Here is a 22,278-nt window from a genome sequence, read left to right as displayed (position 1 = left end):
GCTCATAATTGCTTTAGTATGCACACATATACAGAAATATTACATTTTCCTGATTTATAACAACCTTTCAACTTACTTTTTCATTGCATTTAAGATTTCCTTTTAAGGATGCCTGGAAGTTCATTAGATGTTTAAAGGAGCTTTTCTATCTCTGAATAGTGGTTTATTTTAATTTGAATAGCTGGTTTTGCTTTTGTAATATTTGCACATTGGCCCAATGGATGGCAATCATTATTAAATTTTTTTTAATTTTATGAAAATTTATTATCTCATCTCCTTTGATCAGATTGACATCCAGTAGGTGTCAGGAAACTAAGAATGAAAATTCTCCAAAGTCATGTGCCTATTGTAGAAGGCCCCAGATCTTCCAACGTCAAGTTCTATCTATTTTCTAAAAAGCCACGCTGCCTGTTTCATTTTCCATGGATACCGATATAAAACCTGAGTCCTTTTTTTAATCCCTATCCCCTCTAGGCAGCCAAAAGGTAAGTTCCTTTGTTCATTCAGTGAATATTTACTGAGCATCACTATGTACTAAGCTCAGAATACAGCAAAGCTCTCATCCTCATAGAGATTACATTCAAGAAAAAGGAAAGATAATAAGCATAAAAATATAATATCCTATATAATAAAATCTGATACTGACATATGCCTTAAAGAAATATATAGCAAGTTGGATATAGAAAGAAATAGGAGAAAAGCCCTCCAGGAGCAGAAATCTGAGTAAAATAGGAAAAACTCTATAAAAAAAAAAGAGAGATCTATATATGGCTCAAGTGGTTGAGCTCCCACCTCCCACATGAAATGCCCTGTGTTTGGTTCCCAGTGCCTCCTGTAAAAACAAAAATGAACAATAAGCAAAAAAAAAAAAAAAAAACCACAATAAAACCAACTCTGGGAAGCTGATGAGCCTCAGTGGTTGAGCACTGACTTCCCACATATGAGGCTCTGGTTCAATTCCCTATCACCGGTACCTGAAAAAAAAAGGAGCAAGAGTGATTCTGCCAGAAGGAGGAGCTAGTGCAAAGTCTTTGAGATGGGAACACACATGGCAGGTTCAAGAACTGGCAAGAAAGCCTGGGCAGCTGGGTCATAGTGTGTGAAAAGGAGAGAGGCAGAAAGCGGGGACATCCAAGCCACAATATTTCCAATATTCCAAGATATTGGAAAAAATATCTTAGAATATATATTTTTTAAGAAACCACTAGAAGATTAAGAGTAAGGATGTGGCATGGCTTGACTTAAGTTTTAAAAGGATCATTCTAGAAGAAAAGAAAATGGGCTTTCCCCCTCCAAACTCCACTAGCAAACTGGGCTTTCAAGAAGGATCTCTTGAGGAGCTGCACATGGGTATTCCCATTACTAAAGATGGCTTACACTGTGCTGAATGCTTAAGAAAATTAAGTCCCCAACAATTTAAATAATCCAGATGGTTTTAAGATGCTTTTAAATCTGCAGGTATGATTTCATCATTCAGAAACAGAAAAATCAGCATTGTGGCTTACTAGGGCCAGTGTCCAGTAAGTTTTAGCTATTTCCCAGAAGTTTCTCTCTCTGGGTCAGTAAATTTGTCAGATATGGGTTCTCTCAGTCACTTAAAAATGGATGCAAAATGACCAGTCCAATTAAGTCAGATGATTCATGGAGACATAACATTCCAAAAAAATATTTATGTGGCATTTTGGAGGCACTTATTTTACCCATGTCTAGACAAGGATAAAAAGAAATGTGTTTATCCTGCCCACCAAAAACCAAAACTGATTTAGCATCCTGGCACTAAAGTCCATCCACTGAAATGGGCAAAAATTGATAGTTTCCATGGTGGAAAGTGTGTGTGTGTGTGTGTGTGTGTGTGTGTGTGTGTGTGTGAGAGAGAGAGAGAGAGAGAGAGAGAGAGAGACTAAGGTATGGATGGATATGTTCTTCATAGCAATAACCATTCTTTACACGGGTGTGATGACTCACCAGAATACTTGAGACTAGAAGATCGACAAGATGAAGGGGAGACTTCCAGACAAGCTGGAAAAATCCTTCAAGGCTCATCTCATATGCCACCACCTCCTTGAAGCTTTCCTTGAATTTCTAGAACCATTTCCTTTCTCTACGAGGTTGTCTAACACAGTTTTATTCCACAACTACATTACTCTTCCCAGCCACTTTCAGTAGTGGGTGAATAGAACTAGCTGCTTAAGAAGAGGTATTACATCTTATTCAAATTATAGTTCCCACAGTATTTGTAAAGCAGCAGGTGTGCAACACATGTGTAATGAAAAAAACTGAAGAGATAACCATTAACATCAGTTTTAATTAGAAACAAATTATTTAAATATTCACCACTTGGTGAGGTAAGGATTATTACCCCTATTTTAAAGATGAGAAAATTGAGGTATAGGAAGGTCATCAATACTTGTATGAGGTTAGACTTGAACCAGGTTCCAAATGGAACCTTGCTATTATAGGTAAATAGAAAAAAAGGTAGAAGGTATCTAAGGGATAAGAAGCAGCATGCATTAAGAACATTGGTGGGAAATCTTAATTGTTTTTTAATAAGTACAGCTAACAATGATCTGGAAATAATATGATTGGAGCTAATGATAACTTTTACAATTTAGGAAATATCTGATACATATAAAATAATGTGACGTAGGTGTAAGTTATAAATCAGGAGAATAAAACCCCCTGGACCCCACACCAGTTTAATAACTAGAAAGGAACCATTGAAGACTATGTGCTCATCCCATAATATTCTCTTGCCCATCACCAACAGGTAACTATTATCATGACTTTTGTGCTTATCATTTCTTTGTATTTATTTCTAATTTTACCACATATCTGCCATCCATAAATAATACAGAGTTTTCATTTTTTAAAAAATTTAGATAAATCTTAGCATGTCTTTTTTTGGACAAATTGTACATTTCACTTAAAATTACATTTGTGAATTTAACCCAAACTGTAGTCCATATATTTCAATGTAGTATACATACACCATTGAATTAAAATGCTGTGATTTTTTTGTCCTGTTGATGGACATTTGCATTAGTTCTAATTTTGTGCTAATAAAAAAATGCTGTAGTAACATTATTTTCCAAGTTACTAGTGCACATGTGTACGAGACTATAATTACTCGGTCAAAGATGTGGTATCTTCAACTTTACTTGATATTGCAAAATTGTTTTCCAAAGGGATTGTTCTGAATTAACCACCCAATTTCAACAGCAGTGTTTAAGAGTTCCCATTGTTGTACAGTCTTACCATCATTTGGTAATATAAGCTTTTTATTTTTTGCCATCCATAAGCGTAAAATCACTGTGATTTTAATTTACATTTCTGCCATTAGTAATTAGTTTGAGCTGTAGCATTATAATTAGTTTTGCTTTCTGAGAGAGTAATTTCCTCCCATCCCATTATTCTTTATATTCAGAAATGCCTTGGCTATTCTTGGCCCTTGATTATTCCACATATTTTAATTTTAATCAGCTTGTCAAGCTTCATGAAAAGGTCTGCTGGAATTTCCATTGGAAGTGTTATCAATTCTGTAGATCAATTTGAATCTTCCTATTTTAAAACATAATACATATTTTGGGGTTAGGGTAATTCTAGCTACTGAAACAAACATATCCAAAAATGTGCAAAAGCTTAAACCCTAGCTTAATTTACCTCTTCCTAACATAAAGGGTTTCCCTGAGTTGCAGAGGGGGGTGGGGAGGAGGTTCTTCCTCCAAGCAGCGATGCAGGGACCCAGGCTCCTCCATCTTTTGACTCTGCCAACTTCAGCAAGTCTGCTGTGCTCATTGGCAAGAAGCCAGAAAGACTACAAAGAGATGAAATGTGAAAAATTTTGTAGGTCAGGTCTGATAATGATAAACATCACTTCAACTCCCATTTTATTAACTAGAATTAAGTCACATGGCTATTACTAGCTATAAAGGAGGCTGGGACATGTCCAGCTATGTGCTCAGAAATAAAAGCATGAGTCCCATTACATATTTATTTTAGCTTTTTAATGTCTTTCAGTAAATTTATATGTTTCTCAATAAAGGTCTTACACCTCTTTTGTTAGATTTATTCCTAGATATACCTTTGTGCTTTTGTGAATGGTATTTTTATTTCTATTATCACCTATGTTTCTGGTATAAAATTATACTGAGTTTTTGTATTATTTATCTTATATCCAGCAACCATTTTAAACTTTCTACTAAATTCTAATAATTTATTGTTACATTTTGGATTTCTGTGTAGTTAATCATATCACCTGGGAACAATAAAGATGCTCTACGTTGAAGAGCATCTTTTAATTTTGTTTATAAGTTATTGTATGGGGTAAGATTATACATAATTATATAGACTGTTTAATGAGTGACAGCTGGATTATAACTAACAGCTGGGGTTATAACTAATTTTTCTCCTGATCAATCTCAAGAAACCTAGCAATTACCCAGATTTTGCTTGAGAACAAATTTTTGATGTAGTCATTGTTGCTTTTAACACTTTAAGTACTGTCCTATAGCCAGAAGAAGGGCCCTTAGCCATTATTGCCCTTTGCCAGCTCTCCTTGGCCTTGAAACCAGAGAAAGATTTAGGAAATTTACTAAATTGGATGGGCAGGTAGTGAGATGAAGGTCTTCAGGGTACTTTAGTAATATCTGCTATTCCTTCATCCCTACCCAGTGTGTGCTTCCTGATGGAGACAGCTTGGACCCAGGTAGGATCCCCTTTGGAATGGATGAGGCCTGGCAATCTAAATCATGACAGATAAGAATAAAATGAAGTCTTCACTATAAACTCACTATAAACTCAACCTTTGTTATTATCAGAGAAGGGCATACTTTACAGACTCCAAAGAGACACTTCTAAAATCCAGACCTTTCTTTTATGTAGGTCTTTCTTCCAGATTTCCACTGTTTTTTCTCTGCTGGGAAAAATCCTTTGCTTAGTTTGCCTTCCTTATGTATCTGATCCCTTACAGATACTTCACAAAAAAATGGCAAAAGGAGGAAGAAAATATCACTTATCATGGCTTATAGGATAATGTACCTTTGCATCACCTTTACCAGGAATTTTTCACCCTCAAAGACATTTGTGTCTATTGGAGATTGAATCATGTTGCCCACAAAAGACATGGTCAAACCTTAATCCATGTTCCTGAGTGTTAACCCAATTGTAAATAGGACATTTTAAAGATCTTATTATTAGTGCCAAATGGAATCTAGCAGGGTTTAATCCGTATGACTGGAGGCATTATAAAGAAAAGAAATTCAGACACAATTAGTCAGAAATAGCCAAAGCCAGAAGTCAGAAGAAGCTGAAAAGGACAAACAGATAACCAAGTGACAGCTGACTGGTGTCTGCAGAATGCTACAGATCCCCGGGAGAAAGCACTGCTTTGATGACATCTTGATTTTGGACTTCTAGCTTTCAAAATCATGAGACAATAAATGCTTGCTATTTAAGCTACCCCACTATGTAGTATTTGTCATAGCAGCTCTGGCAAACTAAGAAAGTGTCCAAGGTTGGACTACCTACCATGTCCATTACCCAGTTGCCTTCCTGCTGTGCTGTCATCCATCAGGCATCCCTACTGCCCATACTATATTGTAGACCACTCAGGAACCCTCAGTTACAGCAGCTCTGCTGGCGATCTAGCACACAGCCCAAATCTATTTATGATATTTGCTGAAGCTTACATAATGGCCCAGTATATGTTCAAATTTTGTTCATGTGTATTCTCTCACTGTTGGGAGCAATGTTCTACAAACTCATTAGAACAAGTTTATTCCTTGTCTTATACACATCTTCTAAAGCTTTAGTGATTGTTGGTATGAATCTTCTATCAATTTTTGTGATAAGAGTATTAAAATTTCCAACAATTGTTTATTTCTTATCAGTTCTGTCAAATTCTTGTTTTTTTATTTTTGAGGCATTATATTAAGTATATAAATAAAACATTAGGACATTCATACTCTCTGGGTGAAATGAATCTTTCGAAATTATATGGTGAACCTCTATCTTTAGTACTATCTCTCTGATATTACCTAGTAAAACCTTCATTGAAATATGTTTAATGTTTTCCAGGCATATCTTTACCCATCCTTTTTTTTTTTTTAAAGATTTATTGATTTATTTATTTCTCTCCCCTTCTCCCCCACCCCGATTTTCTGTTCACTGTGTCTATTTGCTGCGTCTTCTTTGTCTACTTCTGTTGTTGTCAGCTGCAAGGGATTATGTGTTTCTTTTTGTTGCATCATCTTGTTGTGTCTGCTCTCCGTGTGGGCGGTGCCATTCTTGGGCAGGCTGCACTTTCTTTTGCGCTGGGCAGCTCTCCTTACAGGGCACACTCCTTGCGCGTGGGGCTCCCCTACATGGGGGACACCCCTGCATGGCACGGCACTCCTTCTGCACATCACCATTGCTCATGGGCCAGCCTCATGTTTTATGTTTATCTCTTATAAACATTATATAGGTGATTTTTATTTTTAAATTCTATTTGACAATCCTCAGTTTTTAAATGAAGAGTTAAGTCAATTTACGTATGTTAGATTTATTTCTACTCTCTTATTCCGTGCTTTCTCTTTGTATGGTTGTTTTATAGTTACCTGTTTCTCTTTTGCTGAATTCTTTTAAAATGATTGACATTTTCCCTTATTTTAATTCCAGTTATGCCTACTCTAAATTTTCATGCTGCTCTTGTTCAGTTACTAAGCATTCTCATTTTTAACATGGTCTATTAGAATAATAATTATAACTTCATTCCGTATTTTTTAAAGAGTTAAAAATATGTTTACCATTTTTTCCTTGTTCACCTTTTCTTGCTGCATTTCAGATCTTACATCAGGGACTGTTTTTCTTCTCCTTTCAGTCCATACTTTTGCATTTCCTTGAGTGGATATATAAGTGGCAAATACCCTGCTTCTTTGTTTGAAAATGTCTTTATTTTGCCCTCCTTGAAAGATAGTTTCTTTGGACTTATAATTCAATATTTTCTGTTATTTTATTTTAAAGCTCTTATGCCACTGCATTCTGGCTTCTACTGTAGCTGTGGAGAAGACCACTGGAAGTCTAATTTTTATTCCTTCATATGAAAATTGTCTCTTCTCTTTCATAGCTTTCAAGACTTTCTCTTTGCTTTTGTTCTCTATGTTTGTCATTCTAATACCAACCTCCAAGAGAGCCCCCATGATCTATACCTCCTGGGAGTTATGCTCTGATAAAGTCCTTTCCCACAGTGAATCGGGGCGGCCCTGAATGACCAACAGGATTCAGTGGAAGTGTCGGTACGTAACTTCTGAGAGTTGGCCTTAAAAGGAATTGTACCTTTGCCTCGGTCTCGTGGGTGGCTCACTTTAAGGAAAGTCAACCACCATGCCATGAGAACACCTAGCCAGTCTGTGGAGAGGTACATGTGGAAAATTAGGCTCCCAGCATCAATTTGTCAGCCATGTGAGCAAGTCACCTTGGATTTGGAAGCTCTAGTCCCAGTCAAGCCCCAGCAAACATCTAATTGAAACCTCATGATAGACCCAGAGTCAGGACCACCCATTGAACCACTCTCAAATTCCTGGCCCACAGAGACTGACAGATCATAACTGATTATTCCTTATTTTATGCCCCTAAGTTTTGGTGTGATTTGTTATGCAAACATGGGTACTAGAATAAATAAAATTCGTCCCACTTGAGATTCGTTGGGTATCCTTTATTTGATTATTGGTGTCTTTTTTCATTTCTGGAAAATTATCAACCATTTTTTTTTGGATATTGACTTCCCCTCATTCTATTATTTTTACCTTGGACTCCAATTTACATTTTAAGAACTTCTAATTCTATCATCAAGCCTCTTCATTTATCTTTCTTATTTAACATCTTTTTCTGTCCTTTGGTACCTTACATAGAAATCAGATTTTCTCTTTATGTGTGTCTTCATCTTCTATTTATCTTTTCCATTATACTTGTCAAATTAAGGTATACTTTACAAACAATAAAATGCACAGATTTGGGTACATGGTCCATTGAATTTTGATGAACTGTCCTTCAATCAAGATATTGATACTTCCATTATCTTAGAATGTTCCTTTTCTCCCCTTTTCAGTTAAATGTACCCCAGATCCACGCTAAGGCAAACATTACATTGATTTTTCCCATCTGTTCTTGAACTTCAATAAATGTAATTATATAGAAGGTGTTCTTTGTGTCTAGCTTCTTTTGCTTAACATTCTTTAAAAAATGCATTCATTTTTTTGCCTATATAAAGAATTCATTCCTTTTTATTACTGAGCAGTCTTCCATTGCTGATTGTACATATACTGATATATTCACTTGTTGATAGGTATTTTGCCTGTTTCTGGTTTTTGGTTTTTGTTTATTTGGTTTTTGGCTATCAATAATGAAACTGCTATGAACATTCTTGCCCAAGATCGTTGAGGACATGTTTTCAATTGTTCTGGATAAATACCAAGGAGTGTAATTTCTTGTCATAGAATAGGTGTATGTTTGATATGACATACACCAATGACAAAATATTCTTGAAAATAATTTGCAATTTCTTCGCCTAACAAAAATTGTAGAAATCTTGCTATTCCACAAGATGCTATTCTCATGTGATACTTTCCTATTGACAGTCTTTGAAATTATAGGCTTCTAGTGGGTATAAAATGGTACCTCTGTGTAGATTCTATGTGGTTTTAATTTACATCTCCTTGATGACCATTGATTATTGGTCACTCCTATATCTTCTTTTCTCAGGATTCTTGCCTGTTTTTTAAAATGAATTTCTTTTTTTTCTTATTTTAGGTGGTAACATTTCTTCAGTACTCTGTATACAAGTCCTTTGTCAGATATATATACTGCAAATGTTTTCTCTAAGACTATGGCATCTTTTAACTTCCTTAACAGTTTATTTTGATGATCAGAAGTTTTAAATTTGATGAATTCCAATTTATCAATTTTTTCTTCTAAGACTAGTCCTTTTGTATCCTATGAAATTTTTGCCGATCCCAAATTCCTACATGCTTACTTCTAGATGCATTATAGATAAGTGTTCTGTGCTGAATTAATTTTTATATGTGATGCGAGATGTAGGTCAAAGATCATTTTTTCCACATATGGATATCCAGTTGTTTCAGTACCAGCTACTGAAAAGACTAGTCTTTCCCTTTTTTCTGAAAATCAGTTGACTATAATATATATGCCTATTTCTGGGCTTTATTCTGTTACAATGAGCTAATATCTATAACCATACCTAACTTACTTATTCCTACTAGTATTATTTTGGTAGATTCTATAGGCTATTCTACATAAATGATAATGTCAGAAAATAAAAAGCAGTTAACGTCTTCCTTTCTAATCTTTGGCCTTTCTTTTTTTTTTTTTCTTTCTTGTTTTATTGAATTGGGTAAGAACTCCATTCATTACAATGTTGAATAAATGTGGTGGGAGTAGATAGTCTCTTGCCTTTTTGACAATCTAATGGGAAAGTGTCAAATATTTCACCATTAAGTATGATGTTAAATAGAAGTTTATTCCCCATCCATGCCTTATATATTGAGAAGTGCTCTAACCAGTGATAGGTAACATCTGTATATATGTGAATATCATACACTGTGTTTATTTTCTTCAAGATTTGAACGCCCTTTAAGACTTGGATGCTTACTTTCTATTTTTCTCCCATGACTTCAGATATTTTTATACATAGAGTATAATTAATCTCAGGAAAAGGATTAGTCCAAGAAAAACTACTCTACCATTAATGAAAATTCCACTGCATTTTAATTACAATTGTTATATACTTAATTTCTTTCTGTTATTTTTTTTCTCAAACCGGTTTTTTTAAAAAATAATCTCTCACTCCTTACTCATTTTTTAATTCCCTCACTTATTTTTAAAGGTATTAGATGTATTTACTTTGTATACTGTAACTCATTACTTCAATATATATATGAGCCATTTATGTATCTGCTTCTGCTCTTTGTGTTTATGCCAAATAATTGATGGTACCTTTTTTCCTTATGCATTTTTATTTGTTTATTTTTACCATGCAGTCATTTTCCCTGGAACTTTATCTCTTGGAGTTTTTTGTATCCTGAGTTGAGAGTACAATCTTTCAGAGAGACTATGCATTGATTCTTGGGCATTAGAGCATGCCACCAATGTGGATCCACTTTCATTTAAATACTTGCTTAAAGTCTTGGTACCCAGCCTCTATGAAGATGAGCCGGGGGCCAAGAATTCCGAGGAGACTCTTCTGTTCCTCGACCTGAAAAAACCATGTTTCCTTGCATACACTCTGTCTTTTAAGTTGAAATTTTTTCCTTGTTTTCAATTTCCCAGTGAGTGTAATCTGTGCGGTTCTGGCAGTGTTCTCTGATCAACTTCCCATACTTCATGGGTCCAAAACTTGGACTTCTGTTCCCCGAGGGCATAGCAATTAACATCAAACCATTAGTCTACCTCAGATTGCTTGACGCCCACCAGACAGGGAAGAGCTGCAATGCTTGATTTCCACCCCACAATACTGCTCAATCTTGGTTCTCAGTTTCAGGTGAATCCCCATGGTTTCTTGTAAGCTGAGCTGCCATGCATTTGTAATATTGCTTTTTACATTTCATCCAGTATTTTCAGGCATTTTGTAGTGAAGACCTATCTAGCCTGATATATAAATTGAAATGGAGGATATTTAACATTTGCTTTTTAATCTTAAAAAATTTTATTCTTCATGTAGTTGGTTGGCAAAATTTTTCAATGGCTAACAGAATTACTTATTGTCCTCTATTTCTTTAAATACTAAAAATGCTATGAGTTTTAAAAAGAGCTGTGAGAAAGACGGTATGAATCTAATAGATAGCCTGCATCTCTCATGATGGTTTTACTTCAAGAATATTCAAAAGGGTTTCCCTAAAAAGCAGAAAGTGGCATAATCAGTGAAGGAATATTAAGAAGAGGAGTAATTGAGGCCTTGTGTTAGTACCTTACCAGTTCTCAAAGCTGTCTTTCATGGATAAATAAAGCTCAAATGAATCAAAATGTTCTGTGGAAGTTGGCCAGATTTCAAATGAAAGGATTTTTATTTCATTCCTTTACCATGAAATCTCTTTGCAATTACACATAGCAAATTTAATTCCTCAGGCTAAATTACACAATTGTAACATGTGGATGGAAAAACCTACCTCCTAGGTTGCTAAAAGAGATTAATTGTAAAAGGGGTTAGCATGGTAGGTTTACATATAGTAACTGCTTATTAAATGGCAGCTATTATTATTTCCTCAAATAAAAGTTGTGATGTGAGAAATTTTTGTATCTTTGTAAATGTAAGTTGAGATATGTTTTAATGTCCCTGAGGTACTGACAAAGGGACTCAGGAATATTCAGCCTGGGCTCATTGTCCTGAAGTGTCCCCTCCCTGAGGTAAAAGTGCTTTGGTTTATCCTCAATTATAGCTTCTCTGTTCTATTACAGCTTCTCTTTGAAAACAGTTTAAGGATGTCTGGTCACATTATTTTCTGTTATGTGACAAGCAAAGGGACCCATATTAGTCATCAAGGGATTACAAAGATGGGATGAAGGAAGTCTCTGTCCTCAAGGTGCCAAAAGCCAGAATTGTTAGTTTCAATCCTGGTTACACATTAGAATCGCCTAAAGAGAAACTACCATTTTTATGTTTATCTTCTCTCCCTATATAGACTGACTTGGGAACAGGAGTGATAGCATCTTTATGTGTTACTCCTTATAGCCATTCCCTAGATATAGCAGGAATCAATTAAAACCTAGTTAAATTTATTAAGCAAATTAAGAACAAAATTCCACTTTAAAGGCATTCTGTTATGTGAATGCATAATTGGCATTGCAAATCTGGGCAGAACATTTAAGTTTCTAGACAAAAATAATGTACTTGTAACATTGCTCCCTGTATAAGAGTACTAATTTCAAAGATCATAGCCCCCAAAGTGAAAATAACAGCTATACCAAAACGAAAAAGACAATTGCACTACAACAGAACTTTGTGGTTGGAAATAAATGATATTGTAAGTTAGAGAATTTATCTTACCAATTTAAGATAACCCTCAGCATCTAAAATTAAGTTTTCTGGCTTCAGGTCTCTGTAGATAATACCTAGTCGATGCAGGTAATCAAATGCTTCTGTCACACAAGCAACACAGAACTTGGAAGTAGGTTCATCAAAGCTGCCTCTGCAATGAAAGCAGTTTCCCTGTTAACATGGCGGAAACACCTCTTTGTTGTCTCTTCTAGGTGTGAAGCAATATAAATGCTTCGCAAAGCATCAACACTAAAAGGTGTCTATACTGTCAATGAATTAGGCTGTTTGCTGATCATAAAAAAAAATTGGGGGTGGGTGTTATCCAATGTGAAAAAGAATTACTTAACTAAAAAATTGTTCCTATTCAAATAATTGTTCCTAGTAACATGAACATATAAAATAGAGTGGTAAGAAAACAAAAACGTTTATTTGGACATATATGGCAAACTCTCCAGAAAATGCAATTATTTCAGTGGAGAGCTTGAACCAATCTTCTGCAATGTATTGCTTGATGAAAAATAAATGACTGAAGTGATCATTTTCCTTTCTTGCTTGTATGGCATGTAACAGTAACCCTGGCCGAAACTGCTGTAATTCTTTCCCGTTTGATGCACCGTTCTCATATTAGAGTTGCCCTGTGTTAGCATTGTGTGCAGTTTCATTTTAAAATGTGGGGGTTTTACTGCCTGTGTAAGAGAAGAGTGTGGTTTTCCAGTGAGAGAGAACTGGGTTTGACTCCTTTGTCTTCCAGTTACTATGTCCTTGGGCAAGTTGATTATCTGAGCCTCAGGATTCAAATCCATAAAATGGGGTTGCTACTTACTTCATGGAGGATTAGACAGAGTACCTAACAGGTAGTAGGAACTCCGTTTTATAAATAGATACGCATGTTGAAGCAATGATGGAGGATGCCTCTGCTTTGGCAGGTGTCATGGAAATCCCCTTGCCCCTTCGGGCCCTTCCATTCTAATCCACTCAACAATCTGCTCCTAATACAGCACAATGATCTTCTACTCAGATGTGCCATGGTATCTTCTTGCCTAGCTTAGTGATTGTCAACTATGAATATACATTAGGATAGTCTGAGAATTATTTTCAAAAATCATTTCCAGGGCCCTGTCCTAGATGAACTAAATCATAATCTCCAGAGACAGGGCCCACTATTTTTACGTTGTAGAAACTTACCACTGATTCTAATGTGCAAATTCAAGACCACTGGCCAAGGTAGCAGGGTCTAAATGTTTAGGCCTGACATGAACCTCCACAATCTAGCACCAAACCACATGCCCAGCTCCTCTTTTGCTGTCCTGATCTTATACTCAAACTGTTCTGCTCATTATTCACAAAGAGACCTGATACTATCCCAAATTATGCCAGCACCTTTCCTCTCTGCCTTACCAAATTTTTGTCATCTTTCGAATTTAGATCTAGTTCATTCTCCACCATCAAATTTTTATATCTCTCTCTTCCTCTGAGCTTATCTACAACATTCATTTGGCATTTAATTATATAGTGCCAACTTCTTTATCAGTTTAGTTTTTGTGATAAATAATAAACATCTAAAATTGCATATATTATCTCCCCAATTAACAAAACTAATTGGAGAAAAAAAATATATTTTTTACCCTTCTGATTAGAAAAATCTACATTGTCTAGAAAATCTCTACACTGTCTACTATGGAGCCTGGTACATAGATGATGTTCAGTCAGTGCCCAATGTTCTGATTGTGTGGAAACCACCCCTTTTATACAATTTAGTCATTGTGGACATCTTACTCAGCTTTTTGATGAGGGTTAAGCACCACTCCCCTCATTTCTTTACCACCCTGTGAAAAAGAACCAGAATCAGAATCGGAATCATCTAGGTTATACCTGATTGTGACTCATAGGAACCATGTGACATTGGAGAGTCCATTCCTTCTCTAAGCCTGGGATTTATGAATCCCCCAAATGGTGATAAAAACAACTACTTTATGGGGTGAATGTGACAGTACTGAAATGTTAGCTAAGGAAATATCACAATTGCTACTTTATCTTCTCAAGTGATAGCATTTTCTTATAATCATTTCATGACTCTTTCAGTGATCATGAATATAGCATCTTCAGATGCTTTCGATGAATGAGACAAAAGCTATTATTTATACATTCATTTTCATTACCTGTCCCTTAATATACTCCATAACTCCCCACCTAAGCAGGCCTCCAAAAGCATGTATACATACTTATTGTCCTTGAAAGTACGATATAACCTGCAAAGACAAGAAAAAACGTGGTTATTACTAGTTTTAAAACCTCTTTAAAGTTGCTTAAGAATATCATCAATAGCATTTTGAACAGTGACCCTCGTATCTCCTTACAAATACCCTGAAACTCTACAGGGCTTTGCCCTGAATACCCTCTGATCTTCCCTAATGCCTTGCTCTTGCCCATGCTGATCCCTTTACTTAGAATGCCCTGCCTCTACCCACAAATTGAACTTTAAAAAAAGATTTATTTATTTATCTATTCTCCTCCTCCCCCACCCCAGCCCTGCTGTTTTTGCTGTCTGTGTCAGAGCACACATTTGCTGTGTGATCTTCTGTATCTATTTCTCTTTTTGTCTTCTCTACTCCTCTTTCTCCTCCAGGATTCACCAGGATTCAATCCTGGGGACTTCTGATGTGGAGAGAGGTTCCCTATCAGCTGCACCACCTCAGTTCCTGGTCTCTGCTGTGCTTCGCCTTGACTCTCCCCTTTGTCTTTCTTTGTTGCGTTATCATCTTGCTGTGTGACTCACTTGTGCTGGCACTGGCTCACCATGCGGACACTCAGCTTGCTGTGCAGGCACTCAGCTTGCCACACAGGCACTGGCTCGCCGCACGGGCAATGCCTCACCACACGGGCACTCATGTGGGCACTCGGCTCACCACACGGGCACTTGGCTCACCATGCAGGCACTCATGCGGGCACTCAGCTCACCCTGCAGGCACTGACTCACCAAGTGGGCACTCACATGGGCACCTCGATAGCCATGCAACCACTCACATGGACACTTGGCTCACCGTGCAGGCACTCAACTTGCCATGCAGGCACTTGGCTCACTGTATGGGCACATGGCTCACCACATGGGCACTGACTCACCAAGTGGGCACTCATGTGGGCACTTGGATAGCCATGCAAACATTCACAGAGGCACTCGGCTCACCATGCAGGCACTCAACTTGCCATGCAGGCACTTGGCTCACTGTATGGGCACTCGGCTCACCACATGGGCACTGACTCACCAAGTGGGCACTCATGTGGGCACTTGGATAGCCATGCAAACATTCACAGAGGCACTCGGCTCACCATGCAGGCACTCAACTTGCCATGCAGGCACTTGGCTCACTGTATGGGCACTCGGCTCACCACACGGGCACTGACTCACCAAGTGGGCACTCATGTGGGCACTTGGATAGCCATGCAAACACTCACGCAGGCACTTGGCTCACCGCACAGGCACTCGACTTGTCATGTGGGCACTTGGCTCACTGTATGGGCACTTGGCCTGCCACACGGGCACTCAGCTCCCTGCGTGGGCACTGGCTTGCCATTCAGGCACACTTTCTCTTCGTCTTTTTCACCAGGAGGCCCCTGGGATCAAACCTGGGTCCTCCCATATGGTAGGCAGAGGCCTTATCACTTGAGCCACATCCACTTCCCTGAACTTCTTAATCTCAGCTTCACTGTAAAAGTTTTTTCCATTCTTCAAGGCCAAGCTCAGAGTTCACCTTTTTGATAAAGTATCTCATTATCTCACTACCAAGTATGACCTCTCCTTCCTTTGAAAAGTCCTTGCATTTATCTCCTTTAAGATATACCTTGTGTAACAGTTATTCATACCCAAGTCTTACATCCCCTACTTGGTTGATTTAGATTAGATTCCCCTGGAAACACTCTGAGACAGAGATTTGTAAGCAATAACTTCAGTGAGGAATGCATTCAGGTAGAGAAGGAAGCAGATTTTCAGCAGGAGAGGTGGGCTGAGATGTAGTGGCAACAAAAGTCTCAGCCTCAAGGAGCTCTGCTGGGACAACCTCCAACTCCATCAACCAGTAATGAAACGCAAGATGTCCCTAAGGACAGGGTATGATCTCGGATGGGGTAGCTCTCTTCACCTGAGGGACTGAGCTACATTCCTCAGTTGGCAACACTCAAGAAGCTGGAGGAATGAGAGCCTTAGTCCTGTAGATTGACATGGCAAGGCAGCATATTTTAATATTGGGTGAAAGCAGTTTTGGGGTCTTCATGATCAAGAGATCCCCTTTTCACCCTAGCACTATGCCCAGGCTAAAGCAGACAATACAGCAGCCAGATCACAAACAGATAGAAGAGACAACTGGTAAAGTGTTTCTGAGACTGGGCTCCTGAATCGAGCTACTTAGGGGTGAATCCTAGATTGGCCATTTGTTATGTATGTGACCTCAAAGTTTTCTCAATGTACAATGAGGATAATCATAACATTTGTCTCACATGTTAAGTTGTTAATACTTATTCTTGATATGATTTCTATTATGTAGCTATATGCCAATCACTTTGCAAAGGCTGGAAATGATAAAAATGAGTAAGACCTAATCCATGACCTAAAACTGATCATCAAAGTGTGTCAATAAAATATTGATATTGTAAAGGGCATTCTAGGAACATTCATAACATAAAGGTATTTGGATGATTCTATTGCCTGTATTACTTGGGTTCAAACTCCTTTCATAATCTTGAAAAAATGATGCCCCAGGATATATGATGGGTAGAAAGATTCTTTGAAGGCATTTGATCAAAAAGTATAAATTCTATTCATTATAGGGGTACTTTATATCATGCAAAAATTCTAAAAACTACACTCTGGGATAGTAATACATACATGGAAATATAAACTGGCTTATTCTAATCCATGAATTCACAAGTAAATAAAGTTATAGCCTAGAATAACTTTATATTTTTCTTCCAAACTCTGGTGATAGCTACAGAAAGAAGGATAACTATTAGAAGATGGATCTCTTGGCATAAAGGTGGGGCTAGGACCACATTATGGTGTCCCTTTGGCAGTGCACACATGCCAGATGCCACTACCTGCAGAAATTCAACATCTGCACACCCCTTCAGTGTTTCTAATGAATTCTTGCTCCCCTAATCCCAAATTGTGCATTAGGTCAAGATTAAAAAGCTCAAATGATTCTGTGATCATTTTATATTCACAAGTACATACAGATATATTTCCATAACAATTACTCAAGAATAAAAACATCTGGGAAACTCCTGGCTCCAGACCATGAACTTCAACATATTAAGAGTCACTGCTGTGATTAAAACAGAGAACTCAGAGTGGGGCCTCCTCTCATTCTTCCTGCTGTCATCTCGCATGTCAGCATTCAAAACAGTCTAAAAACCTTTGAGTCCTGGGAAGCCAAATAAATGCTCACTTACTTCACAATAAATGGAGAACACAACTCCTCCAGGATCCTCTTTTCTGAGTAGATATGTTCTTGTTGCTTAGTGTCAACTATGTGTTTCTTCCTTATACACTTCATAGCAAAAGCAACGTCCTCATTTTTTACTTTAACCTATGTAAGAAACAGAAAAATCCCTCAAAACTAACTTACTGGAAAGGTTTGTAATATCTGTATCTATAAAATGTTAATTTCTGAGAGTTAGTTTTTTTCACATTTACATGATACGTATTTAATCACTTATCCCTTTGAGAATTGGTTTGCACATTTCTTTTTCATCAAAATTTCCAAAATAATTCACAAACCTGGGACATGGTTCTAAAATGTTTGTATGAAATAAGAAAAAAAATCTCTGTTTAGAAGAGATAATGTTTAGAAAAATCTATTGAGTTATGATTGTGTGGTATGAAAAACTTTAACCAGAATTGCCAAAGAATTATTCTTTTTCTTAATATTCACTTCTTTGATTCTCAAAAAATGCATGCTAAATCAAATTCTATACCTGCTGTACTCAATATGGTAGCCACTAGTCACATGAAGCTATTTAATTTTTCTTATTCTAGTAATACACACAAAACCTAAAATTGCCCACTTTAAGCACTTTCAGATATAAAACTCAGTGATATTAATTACATTCACAATGTTGCATCACCATTACCACAACTTTTTCATCAACCCAAATAAAAACTCCATCCCAATTAAGCACTGATTCCTCATTCCCCAACCCCACCCAGCTCCTGGTATTTTAGTTTCTGAATCTATGAATTTGCATATTCTAATTATTCCACGTAAATGAGATCATGTAATATTTGTCCTTTGTGTCTGACTTATTTCACTCAACATGATGTCTTCCAGGTTCATCCATATATCAGAACTTCATTCCTTTTCACAGTCAAACATCCCATTATATATATACCATATTTTATTTATCCATTCATCTATTGATGGACACTTGGATTCCTTCTACCTTTTGGAAATTGTAAATAATGTGCTATGAACATTGGTATACAAATATTTTTTTGAATCCCTGCTTTCAATTTTTGGGGGTACATACCTAGGAGTGGGATTGCCAGGTCATATGGTAATTCTATACTTAACTTTCTGAGGAACTGACAAACTGGTTTTCACAGTAGCTGCACCATTCTATATCCCCACCAAAAATGTAGGATGGTTCCTATTTCTCCACATGCTCTCCAACACTTGCTATTTTCTATTTTGAAACAGTAGCCATTTAGTGGATGTGAAGTGGTATGTTATTGTGGTTCTGATTTGCACTTCTCAAATGGCTAATGATGTTGAGTATATTTTCATGTGTTAATTGGCAATTTATATGTCTTCTTTGGGGAAATGTCTATTCAAATCTTTTGCCCATTTTTAAATTGGGTTATCTTTTTGTTATTAAGTCATAGGATTTCTTTATATATAATTGGATATTAAACCCTTTTTAGATATATGTTTTCTTCTAGGAGTTTCATAGTTTTGATTCTTATCTTTAGGTCTTTGATCTATTTTGAGTTAATTTTTGTATATAGTGTGAGGTAAGGGTCCACCTTCATTATTTTGCATATGGATATTGAGTTGTCCTAGCACCATTTGTTGCTGATAAAAGATTATTCTTTCCCCATTGAATGGACATGGACTCCTTCTCAAAATTCAATTGGTAATAGACATGAGAGTCTATTTCTGAAGTCTCAATTCAATTCCATGGTCTACATGTCTGTCCTTGTGTCAATACCATACTGTTTTGGTTACTCTAGCTTTATAATAAGTTTTAAAAATGAGTTCTTCCACTTCATTCTTCTTTCTCAAGATGGTTTTGGCTATTTAGTCCCCTTACTCTTCCAAATGAATTTGATGATTGGCTTTCCACTTCTGTAAAGAAGGCTGTTGGGATTTTGATGGGGATTGCTTTGTATTGTAAATTGCTATGGGTGGAATTGACATCTTAACAATATTTAGTCTTCCAATCCATGAACACAGAATGTCCTTCCATTAATTTAAGTATTCTTGTATTTCTTTTTGCATCATTTAGTAGTTTTTTTGTGTACAAATCCTTTGTATCCTTGGTTAGATTTATTCCTAGTATTTGATTTTTTTAGTTGCTATTGTAAATGGAGTTTTTCTCTAGATTTCCTCTTCAAATTGTTGAACTTCTACATCACCAATTTGCTAAATTCATTTACTACCTCTAGTAGTTTTGTTGTGGATTTCTTAGGAGTTTTAATATATAGGATCATGTCATTTGCATACAGGAAAGTTTTACTTCTTCCTTTCCAATTCAGATGCCTTTTGTTTCTTTTTCTTGCCTACTTGCTCTGGCCAGAAATTCTAGTACAATGTTGAATTATGTGGCAATAGTGAGCATTTCTTGTCTTGTTCCTGCTCTTAGGGGGAAAGCTTTCAGTCTTCCACCATAGAGTATTATGCTAGCTGTGGATTTCTGTTTCTCTTTATCATAATATGGATGTTTCCTTTTATTCCCAGTTTTGCTGGATTTTGTCAAATGCCTTTTCAGCATCATTTGAGATGATCATGTGGATTTTTCCTTTGTTCAATGAAGATTGTATGTTACATTAATTGATTTTCATATGTTGAACCACCATTTGCATATGTGGGATAAATTCTACTTGACTGTGTTTAATAATTCTTTTAATTTTCTGTTGGATTCAGTGTGCTAGTAATAGTAATTTGTTTAGGATTTTTGTATCTATAGTCATAAATGATATTGGTCTGTAATTTTCTTTTCCTCTGATATCTTTATATAGCTTTGGTATTAGGGTGGTTCTGGCCTCATAAAATGAGTTAAGATAAAAATTCAGTCCACCAGTCACATTAGCCATATTTTAAATGATCTACAGTCACATGAGCTAGTGGCTACCCTATTTAAGAGCATAGATATGGAACATTTCCATCTGCCCAGAAAGTTCTGCTGGAGAGCACTGCCCTAAATGGATACCCAGAGTTTTCACTGAAAAGGAAAAAAAAATTTAAGATAGATATTTATTCTGATAGGCTTAAAACTCTAAAAGTAAATTATACTTGACAAGTAACTAGATTGCACAGAAATGGTTGCAACCCATATTTTGCTCACATTTTCCATTAGTGCTGTCTATGACTTTTAAATTAATGGTGGTATTAGTGTTTCAACTATTATTATTTAACTATAGTAAAATCAGATCTCAGTAGTGTTAATTCAGTCCTTCACCAAGATCTTTGGTGAAAAAATCACTGCAGATGGATATTGCCCTTGTCTCTCCACATGGCATGAGAAACATTACAAATGCTCTTTTGCCCTAAAAGGAAATTATGTTTTCCCCTCTCAGCCACCAGATATGAATTGTTACTAGGTGTGAAGCAGACTATCCAGATCTCCCGGTACATTTCAGATCTGCGTGCCCAGAACCATCCAGCAAACAGAGGTGTCAGCATAGTTCCTGGAGGTTAATGTACAGTGGAAACCTGGCAGGCAAAGAAGGGCTTGGTAATTGCCACAAGTTCAAAGCCATCTATACTGAGTAAGGTCACAGATCTCCATCCTACTGTTTCCTCAGAATACTTGCTCTGACATTTCCTCTTCCACTTCTCTTTGGAAGATGCTTATAAAGCTCAGAGAGGTGATGATGTGGAAGATGCAACTGAAATCAGGCCTAAGTGCCCAGCTGTCCTGATAAACATCACAGAAGGCTAATCTTCAAATATCCCTGTGCATTCATTTTCTTCTATTTATCCCAATAGAAAATTCCAAGTAACCCAAAATAGAATAACAAAAGCCAAATAAATCTATACTGACATGATTCTGGAGGTTAAGAGTCTTAACATTTCTACAGCACTTACACTCAATACATTTTTCTTTTCTTCATATATAAGTAGGTATGTATATATTTTGCTCTTTGGAAATGCAAATGTTTTGTTTCATAGCCTTTTGGGAATGCTTACTTGCTACACACTCCAATAATTATCATCAAGAAAAAATGAACAAAAGGGCATGATATAAGAAGGAAGGAACAGAAGCTATATTATTAAAAGACCTGCTACTAGGCAATATACAGAGTGAAACGTTTACTTTCCCAATTTCTGCTCAGAGCAACTCTATAGATAGCAATAACAATTCATATATTCCTCTAAGATACACTGGAAAATAAAACAAAACAAAAAAAGTCACAAGGGTTCTCTCAGATTCTTGAAACGTAAACCCCTTACAAGCTCAACTCTTCCGAACCCACCAACGCCCAGTGTTGCGATAATCTCAAGGTTCTGGAATGGGGATGATGAGGAAAATCTGGACACCTTCTCCTTCAGCTGAATCATCTCCAGAGAAAGTGCTTTAGATAGCTTCCAGTTAGACATGGACCTCCTGTAGAAGACATGTGAAACTTTATATACATCCCCTCAGCCAATCAGGGGTAGTGCCAAACATAAATTCCACTCTTAGGACACAGTCTTACTTTTGCTTGTAATTATTACTCATGGTTGCTACAAAGACTATCTCAACTTTCATAGGATCAGATGCAGATACATCTAGAGAGAAAAGCAATTAAACAAGCAAACAAAAAACTGACATACACACACAAAATGAGTAGACAAATGTCATATGGAGTCAAAGCAGTATATTTTATGATATGTAAAATATACTTCCATAAAGCTATTATTAAAAAAGGAGTCAGTGAAAGGGAGTGGAAATGAAGAGCAATTTCCTTTACTACACAGAAAGAAGGCCACACGGGGAATCATTCCTGTGTTTGCCAGATCCTGAGGCTTTCTATGGTTGAACCAAAATAACTGCTT

The 22,278-nt window shown here is 36.7% G+C and overlaps 1 protein-coding gene across 2 annotated transcripts in view; it reads right to left on the bottom strand.

Moving 5' to 3' along the window:
* PRKG2 (protein kinase cGMP-dependent 2) overlaps positions 1 to 22,278 on the bottom strand; it is a 90,950-nt gene that overhangs the window by 19,655 nt on the left and 49,017 nt on the right. For both annotated transcript variants that reach the window (XM_058296519.2, XM_058296520.1), the window contains exons 11-14: positions 21,694 to 21,847; positions 17,471 to 17,607; positions 14,188 to 14,277; positions 12,038 to 12,179 (exon numbers count right to left, since the gene is read on the bottom strand). In XM_058296519.2, the coding sequence (XP_058152502.1) occupies positions 12,038 to 12,179; positions 14,188 to 14,277; positions 17,471 to 17,607; positions 21,694 to 21,847 (523 nt within the window). The remainder of the gene's footprint in view (positions 1 to 12,037; positions 12,180 to 14,187; positions 14,278 to 17,470; positions 17,608 to 21,693; positions 21,848 to 22,278) is intronic.

The sequence above is a fragment of the Dasypus novemcinctus genome, chromosome 1 (genome assembly GCF_030445035.2).
Source record: "Dasypus novemcinctus isolate mDasNov1 chromosome 1, mDasNov1.1.hap2, whole genome shotgun sequence".
NCBI lineage: Eukaryota > Metazoa > Chordata > Mammalia > Cingulata > Dasypodidae > Dasypus > Dasypus novemcinctus.
Note: the sequence above shows the minus strand (reverse complement) of the source record. Positions and strands in the feature narration are given on the sequence as shown.